Here is a 9,092-nt window from a genome sequence, read left to right as displayed (position 1 = left end):
ATGATAACCTCATATGTTTTAACTTAGGATCATACCTGTGTTTAGTCTAGAAAAAGGTAAATGTGTGCATTTTATTATAAAGTTGTGTATATTTACAGACTGTTGCAACAACTAAGAAGCTTATAAACATCAGGTTTAAAACTAAAAGAGCTTTACAAAAAACACACAATGAAAGATGTTTGGAGTTTTATTTGAGTTATTAATTTATATGTTTTGTCTAAGAGATGCTGATTTGAAACCGTTGTTACATACAGTTACGGCATTTCCTGTTTCTGCCGGAGAGAGGGGAGGCCGTCCCAAAGGTTGCTGCTGTGTTTACTCCCTCCATCTGACAGGAGGGAGCCTCGTTGAGCTGCGAGTGTGGCTACAGACGGAGTTCACTCCGTCACGGAGGGGTAGGGTCGAGGGAGTGGTTTGGAATTGGGCCGAGGAGTCGGCTTGACTCGGTTTGCATTTATAAAGCACGCTGTATCCAGTTCTTATTATACATCCATGGTCCGACTTCAGGCGAGCTTTTTGAGACCTCCCCCGGCTGCGATCGGCTATTCTCGTCTACTTTCGATGCGAGCCGCAGCTCGTATCAAACAAGCCTATTATTTTTTTCGAAATAAGGTCCCATGGACCGGAAGTAGATGGGCCTAACTTCGCTAAAGGCAGAGAGTGAAATTCAGTAAATACCATAGAGACTGTGAATACACGTAGTTTACAGAGATGCTGTATGAGAAACCAATGATGTGGTTTCTACCAATGAGTTTGGAAAATTGCACAATATAAATATATTCCAGTAGACCTCAACAATGGAATCATGATCAGTGGAAATGGCCATGACATGTCTCCTTTAAATGGCTGGTGTTTTCGCTTGTTAGCATTCAACCTGAGCCGATTTAATTTGAGACCGGAAGTCTGGTCGTGTCACCATCATGTCTAACTTCACAGCGTTTATTGAAGCTACAGACTTCAGGCAGGCATTATAAACAGCTGCAGCCACAGGAAGACGTACCAGAGAAAAGCGTGACACCATGAATGCGAGCAAGACGTCCCACAGCAGGATGAGAGTGACAGAAGTGGAAGAGTTTCTGAAAAATCCTCCGGACGGTTTCTCCGTGGAGGAGCTCTCCTCCGGTCACCGAGTCCACAGCGACCCGGAGAAGAGCCTGGTGCTCATCGACAACTTCAACTCCTGCAGACGGGAAATAGTTTTCCTGAACTCGGTGGGAAGGTGAGGGAAACGCTTCATGGGATGCTTTAAAAATACACATATTATTATACTCAAAAACATGTTTGAATTGTTTCAAAACAGGAAGGTTAAAATGCTAAACTTATGGGAGTACACCAGCATGAGGAAGAGTCTGCTGTCCAAGAGGATGTATCTGCTGATGTCTGCATGCGAAGACAACTTTTCAGTGAACGACAAAAAGGCAGCCAATGAAGAAAGAGGTAACTTTAACTGTACACAAGGCTACTTACTACCATTATACAAAATTACCTCATCATGACGAGGACACACGTTTTTGTGTAATTACACTGAAATAACAAAAAAAAGATAAATGGTACTTAAAGCCACCACTGGCATTTTTTAATTCGCACAACATTATACTTTTGAACACAGTGTGTAGTTTACAGCTAAGTGTGTCATGCTGCCTATATGTGGCATGGGTAGGTTGACTCAATTCCATGTGGGCTGAAATCCAACTTGGAATGTTTGCAATGGGTGGAGACGGAGTAGAGTAATGACAATGGCTGCAGTGGCGTTTTCTCCCGGAGGCCAAGGGAAGCCAGGCTTCCCCTGTTTTTTCGGATTGTAGTTATAATTTAAATAAATAAATACAAACACTTTGTTTTGTTTCGATAATTCTCCTTTGCTGTGTGTTGCTGCCGGCCCGTCTCTCCCCCATTCTCATTGAGTATTTTACAAAGAGTGAAACAAACAGCGCCCCTCTAGATGTTATGGTGAAACAGTAGATTGCACTCACTGTTGCGAGAGGAGGCCAGCCGAATCTAGCTTCCCTTGGTGAAAAAAAATGGAGGGATTGACCAATCAGATGAGGCCCACGTGATGCCCCTGCCAACCTGTGATTGGTCAGGGCCATGCCAAGGGAAGCTAGCCGCCTCTTGCTTCCCTTCAGAGGCGGCTGGCGGCTGGCGATTTGATTGGACACTGCCATCCAATCAAATCACATCAACATCAGTTTTAATACTGTAACTGTCATCACCGCCGTTAGAAATTATCAAGCAAATGAAGTATTATGGAGGGTGGAGATTTGGCGTACTTAATCAAACATAACTTTACTAAACTTCCGCTACAGCAGCAACTACAAATTAAATCAGATGACAGGCCAATGCCCGCACTCGAGCTGTGTGTACGCAGAGGAAAAAGGGAGAGAACCGGACGTTCAATGAGGACAATTATGTCCGCACGGAGTGGCTAACTGGAAGCGCTAAACTTCAGCGTCTAATTTGCTGGCCATGTCTTCTTTTTGACAAGGATTCGTGCTCCCTGAACAATCCTTGGGCAACTTCAGGATTCATCGACCTTGCCAACCTGTCACGGGCAATTGAGAGGCACGGTAAATCCAAAAATCACATAGATTGTGTGATTGTCTGCATACATTAATAAGTAAAATGCTTAAATTAATAAGGAGAGAGTTTCAGCTGGAGAGTGCGTGCGGACCTGTCGGTTAGATAACAGGCGTGTGCAAGTCCTGCATCTGTGTGATACAAATGTGTGTCAAATGATACCGGGCGCTGTAATCACTCATCTGGTTACGTTATTGACCACCCCCCGACCCAAAAAATGGGCTTCCCCTACATTTTTCCCCACGCCACGCTACTGAATGGCTGTACAGTGCTTTTGCATAATGACAACATGTCTTTCTGAGCTCTCTTCTCACTGGTTTCCCTCTGTTTTCCCCATAAATTATCCTACACCTTGTATCAGTGGCAGTGCTCAAGCAGTTTGTGGTGTCCATCAATGGAAACGATCCTTTCATCAAGTGGCAGATGGAGAAAGGCCTGGACTGGAGCATCTCCTCTGTCGCAGGAGAAAGCTACAGGGTGGATGTAAGCAGAACTTTGTGTCACTTTTAATGTAGTTCACACCGGGAGCTAGTGTGTTTTGTGGTTTTTAAATATGTCTTTTGTTTATATCAGATTGACTTGACTGAAATAATGGAGAACTGGGCAGTGAAAAACAGCAGCGTTATAACCGACAAATTAACAAAAGTCCAACCTGTGTGGAGAGACGCCTCCTTCACCCTCAAATACTACTCTGATGCCCTCTTTGACTTTGCACACTGGTTTGGGTTCAGCAAAAGGACATTTTGTGTAAGTATGTCTTATTCTTCTTAGCAATATAGTAGTGATAGTATAATATAGATACTTACTTTGCTGGATTTGTCAGATTGCACTTGTCTAATTTGTGTTCTCTGCTCACATCTTTTACCATTACAGTTGAGACTGACATGAGCAAGCAGTGGATGGAGAGAAAGAGAAACAAATTGAGTTGTAATGGCGTGTGGGTCTGCTTCCTTAAGGACGTTTCCTGATCAGCAGAAGAATGTAACCTGCCAGGTAAAGGGGCAGCCTACCTCTTCAGACAGAACTGCACTATAATGGCTGTTGGGTACTTCTTCTGTTAAGTTGGTGGAAACCACTGACAAAGAATTACTGAATGCCATGAAGATTATCAAGGAATATATTGTTGTTGTAGAAATACTGTTTTCTCCACTCTTTGGGTTGTTTTAATGCACTGATATCATGTGTGGCTTTGAACTGTGTATGACCTTGCAGCTGCCTCTTCTTGTGATAGGAGGAGGCAGGGCATTTCAGGTTGTTGATATTTATGAGATATAATAAATATCTGTCTCCTAAATATCTCATTTATATGAAGTGTGAAGGAAGTACGTGACTCTTTCCAGAAGACGTCACAGATGACCCATCGCAGATGAACCGACTTTCCGACACCCGCGGCTGATATTAGCGCCACCTCGATTTACGACTTTGTTGTTATCTCCTGTGTTTTGGACTATATAAGCCTGATGTTTTTTGCTGTTCCTTTGAGCAACATACCTCATGTGTGTGAGTTAAACCATATCCTTTGTATGTGATTTAACTCTGCTCCTTCTTGCAAGAATAAATTAGTTACCTGATCATTGATTCTCAACCTGGTGTCGAGTGATATTTTTCTAACAATTGTGTATTTTTACCCAGTGTTTTTCGATAGTAACCAGATGTTTACCTCACTTGATTAGAGTTGAAGGGGTCAAATCTATATTGCAGAATGAATTGTTTAATACTTTTGTACAGAAGAATCATACTTTGTTAATGACATTTTATTTATTTACCAAACTGACAGACAATAAATGCTCTTTTATAAAAACAGAAATTAAATCAGACTTTTGTTTTTGTTCAATTAAAAGACATATAAGTTGTTTGTGCCATTATGTGACACACCTTGCCCTAAGGGAGTAGGAGAAGAGCAGACGCAGCGCTGGTGATGGTTTCCACGTATTCCTTATAGTCGCTGCTGCAGAAGCGCACCAGCAGGTAGTTGAAGATTCCCACAATGCACATCAGGAACAGGAAGAACAGGACGCGTTTTCCAAACAGGAAGCCTGGGGTGCTACGAATAATGTTTAAATATATGTTAGACTATGCCTCTTAACAAACAAAACACAGATCGCTCATTATAATTTACCTTTGAGAGGTTTGTCCCATGTATCCGACAAAGTACTTCTGCCTGACTACAAGATAGATGACCCCAGCAAAGGAAGCAGGAGCTTCAGAGATGTGACAGAAAAAGAAATATATATATTACTTCCTGGTTGGGTTGTACACACTGAGATCATCATGGTATGGTCTCAGAAAACATCACAGCATTACATTTTTGTAATTATCATTATTAGTTACAATGAAACTCTAAAGAATGAGAACATAGTTGTACTGGTAATAAACAGAATTATTAACTGGGAAACCAATATCATATTTACTATATAAGGCTTTATTAGAACAACATGGCAGTTTACATGTTAGCAGCACTATAGCATGTTAAGAAATACTTTTAAGTAGTTTATTTGAGTTGTAACTATTATTATTATAACAATTAACATATACTGTTGGTGCTGCTCATGTCTTTCTAACTCACACACACTCACTTTTGTCCGTTCATTTAACAGAAAATATTTTTTACATGTAAACGTTATATGATGACCAGCAATTTTGAATAGCCTGGTATATTACTACAATCCCCATTTTCATAACTCACAATATGGAACGTATATGGAAACTCCTGGCCACTTTTATTTGGGTGTCATATTTTGGTCTGTGGCTCTTTTTCCCGGTTCAGTGATACAGTCAGTAATGATACTTCAGAGAATACCGTGATTCAACTGTGTGAACCAAAAATAATGTATTCACACATTTGTTTATGTATTACTTGAATAAGTGAAGCCCAGGTAGTGTGGGTAGAGGGAGAAAAAAATGCATATGAGGACTGACTGTTGGCATTTATGTGGGAAATTCCCACAGGCAGTCTAGAAACTTCAAGAGGCTCTCTGTTTATTGTTCTATAAGGTGTTTTATGAGCTATTGTAATGGGTTGAGACATGGATACAGTAAGCTATAAGGAAATGTTGCTTTCCTTTACAAGTAGTTGTCACTCAAGTGTAAAGGGCTTCTTATAAATGGTAGTGGGTAAGAATTCCAGAAAAAAGGTTGGAATACTTTTGATTTACATTTTATTGTAAATGAGAACCTAGGTGGAACAACATGAGTTAATATTTGTCGGTTGTATCGGCTTGTTCTGACTATCAATTGTTAATTGTGTACTTGGTTGAAAAAAGTTGTCTCAATATTTTAAAGTTGCAGATGAATATACAGCAAGTTTGATATGAATTTATATTGTAATTTAATGTTGCCAAAGCACCCTGTCCTCTGCATGTGTTGGCTGAGCCTGATTGGGCTGTACTTCATTGCTGCGTACGTTTTGAATTACATGTATGTGTGGTCAAGTGTCCACAACATTTTGGACAAATAGGGTCAATGGTATTATATTATAAGTGCTCCTCAAAGTAAGGAGTCATCTATAAAGAACAAAATCCTTTCTTGAATGTTTTTCCTCAGCAGAACTGACTCTGTGGGAGCGTTTAACTGATTAATGATTACTTTACAGTAACTGATTAATGATTACCTTGACTGAGACACAGACCGGCACACCACATCACTGCCAGGAACGTTGGGTAAGAATCCATGCAGTTACGACTGAGAGATGAGAAAGCAAGAGGTGCAATTAGTACAATCAAGGAAATTAACTGCAAAGAGGATTTATGGAGCAATCTGATAACGTTTGATATTTAAGAAAATGTTTTTAAACTGTAGAGCAGAAAAGGCTGTAAAAAAAAACAATGGAAAAGCAATGTGGCTGTCTTGAGTGTTGGAGGAGAAGAGTTGAAATGGAAAAATGTCGTCCGCTCTGAGGTAGTGCGTACTGGCTGCTGCAATACACTGCAATAATCAGTTCAGTGTGTTTCACAGAGCCATGTCCCTCAAACCTTTTCAATCTCACGCATGTCTGGAGAATTAGCCAGTGGTGTAATGTAGTGAATTACAATTACTCAAGTTTTGTACTTAACTACGATTTTGCATTATTTTCCTTGAGTATTTTTATTTTATGCTACGGTTTTACTCCACTACAATATGGAAGCCAATATTTTCCTTTTAATCCACTACATTAATTTGACATAAATATATACTTGTTACTTTACAGATTCAGATTATTAGCAAATACAAAATATAAGAAACAAGCTATGCTATATAGTTATAAGTAAAGTATCCAGCAGAAGTATAAGCTCCACTTTTACTGGCTGTGATAAACACATTATTTTTATTAAAAAATAATAATCCAGTAATAGAATATGTTATTCTGAAATTAGAATTACGTACACAATAAGTACTATCCCTTTTGGTACTTAAGTATATTTTGATGTGAATACTTATGTACTTTTATTAAAGTAAGATTATGATTGCAGGACTTTTACTTGTAAGAAAGTATTTTTACACTGTAGTATTTATACTTTTATTTAAGAAATATATATTTCTCCTCGACTAAACTGGCAAAAAAATTCTCAGAACGGGTTTTTTGTTTACCTTTCGGTCAGGACCCTACAAGAGGCCTCAACATAAATCTGAGAGGTCACAGGCTGATTTGTTTCCTGAAAGGTAATTATATATCTTTTCTCAGATTTATTTCTACACCTACCTCGAAAAACCTTTAATAAGAGACAGGTCCTTTTGAAACTCTCAGCAAACGTTTGCAAACGTTTTGAAATCCAAGACAGGATGTGGCTGAAATGTTTCTTGCACAGGAAGTGCATTGCAGCCCATGGAGCTTCCCAATACTGAGACGTTGTGTCACTAATATTAGATTTTAATTTCAAGCTATAGCCTAACTACTTTTAATGATTAAATGCAGCATAACGCATTTTTTTCCTCAGTGCCACAATTTATGGATTTGTTGATATTTTTCTCTGTTTAACCAATGAATTGTGGCCCATAAAAAAATCAGAAGCAAATGTGCAATAACTACAAGTTCCCGAAGCCTGAGGTGACGTTTTTTTTCACTTTTCTTACCAACAGTCCAAAACACAATCACTTTCAAATGACAATGATAGGAAACAGAGAACATTGAAAATTCTGATATTTTTTATGAAGCCATTAACATAATAGTTGTCGAAGTGTAAAATAATTGAGTAGTTTTGTGTGTGAGGTATCTAAGATGTTAGGTGGATACATTCTTGAATTGACAAATGTTAATGTGCCAAGTGGTTTTGCAAGAAGTGTGAAAGTCACAGTTTTGAGAAACAGGCTTGATTTCATATTGCACGATCATACCTGGATTGCAATTTTAAACAAAGCAAAACAACCTAAGCTATAAGTCATTTTTAAACACAACTTTAAACACATGAGGATGATGATGAGTCACCTCACTGAGAGGCTTGTGGAATTAAATGTTTTCTTAACGGTTATTGTTGCTTTCCCAGCAAGCATTCAAATGAGCTCTGTAGTTTTTTCCAGTATCTGGGAGTGTTCAGGCAAATGCAGACTGCCTCTCCAAAACAGGTCAATGGAAAACCAAATGGAATTTTTATTTTAGAAGGAAAGAAAAATAACAAAAAATCATATGTTTCATTAGATTAGCAGAGGAACTGAGTGTAAAATTGTACTTACTTGGCACAAGAAACTCGTTCAAAAGCAGCTGGGTTTGGATTTACACTTCTGCACTCCTTCTCTACCTTCAAAGCAAAGAATGCTAAAACACAAAGATCATTAATGTCATCACACAAGGTCATCTTACTCACATCTTTAACTACTGATTTAGAGTTGCTTCTTGCTTTTTCTCACCATTCTGAAGTACGCTGATGAGGGTGACGATGACCAGCATGTAGATGTTTTCCACCACGATGCTGTACATGATGATTGTGTGAGCTGTAAGAGAAGATGAATGGAGATGCTGAGCTTCTTTTTCCCGTCCAGAAGTGTGTCTCTCCAGTCAGTCTGAAGAAAATAAACTTGATCTGTATCTCTATGACATACTGCACCATCCCACCTCAATCCTACATAGAAAACTCGTTTGTGGTTTCCTCTTTATGCAAATTATGTTCTGGCTTAATACAGAGGACACAGGCCTGTTACTTCCTCTGTGTTTGTGTCAGAGATTGCACAGCCATGAACACATTTGCATTACTCTATTAGGGTAATTAAATGTTCTTTGTGAGAGCCTTTTTGGAGTCTTTCTGGCAAATGAGCAAGACCAATACACGGGAATCCTTTAATATTATATCTTATGAAAGGATGTCCCCCAGACAAGTTCAAATGTGGATAGCCTTTTTCTCAAAGCAACAGGGTGACTTATATGAGAGAAACTCCAGGTGTTCCCATTCAAATGTGTATTCATTTGAATAATTACACCTTCGCTTCATACTTTTATGAAGTCAAAACATCCACTGCACTGGGAGAGGAAGTACTGATACGCAGGGCCGTTTCTTCCTATAGGCGGACTATGCAGATGCATAGGGCCCCCGCGGCGACTAGGGGGC

General features: G+C 39.3%; 2 protein-coding genes across 3 annotated transcripts; one reads left to right on the top strand and one right to left on the bottom strand.

Annotated features, from left to right (window-relative positions):
- Positions 1 to 756: 756 nt before the first annotated feature.
- On the top strand, positions 757 to 4,162 carry LOC117540487 (mesenteric estrogen-dependent adipogenesis protein-like). Of its 2 annotated transcripts, XR_004568175.1 has the most exons (6): positions 757 to 1,219; positions 1,301 to 1,437; positions 2,939 to 3,060; positions 3,151 to 3,324; positions 3,451 to 3,570; positions 3,890 to 4,162. XR_004568175.1 is itself a non-coding variant. In XM_034207202.1 (5 exons), the coding sequence occupies exons 1-5, from the start codon at positions 1,020 to 1,022 to the stop codon at positions 3,463 to 3,465; spliced, it is 648 nt and encodes a 215-aa protein (XP_034063093.1). In that variant the 5' UTR covers positions 757 to 1,019; the 3' UTR covers positions 3,466 to 4,162. The 2 variants fall into 2 exon arrangements, 1 of the variants encoding a protein (XP_034063093.1); XM_034207202.1 differs by having other exon boundaries at positions 3,451 to 4,162.
- Positions 4,163 to 4,315: 153 nt separating this feature from the next.
- On the bottom strand, positions 4,316 to 8,631 carry alox5ap (arachidonate 5-lipoxygenase-activating protein). Its single transcript, XM_034207220.1, has 5 exons — positions 8,398 to 8,631; positions 8,224 to 8,305; positions 6,188 to 6,258; positions 4,697 to 4,778; positions 4,316 to 4,621 (listed from the first exon to the last, which is right to left on the bottom strand). Exons 1-5 carry the CDS (start codon positions 8,465 to 8,467, stop codon positions 4,459 to 4,461), a joined length of 468 nt encoding a protein of 155 aa, XP_034063111.1. The 5' UTR covers positions 8,468 to 8,631; the 3' UTR covers positions 4,316 to 4,458.
- Between the last annotated feature and the right edge of the window lie 461 nt (positions 8,632 to 9,092).

Source organism: Gymnodraco acuticeps, unplaced genomic scaffold, assembly GCF_902827175.1.
Source record: "Gymnodraco acuticeps unplaced genomic scaffold, fGymAcu1.1, whole genome shotgun sequence".
Classification (NCBI taxonomy): Eukaryota; Metazoa; Chordata; class Actinopteri; order Perciformes; family Bathydraconidae; genus Gymnodraco; species Gymnodraco acuticeps.
Note: the sequence above shows the minus strand (reverse complement) of the source record. Positions and strands in the feature narration are given on the sequence as shown.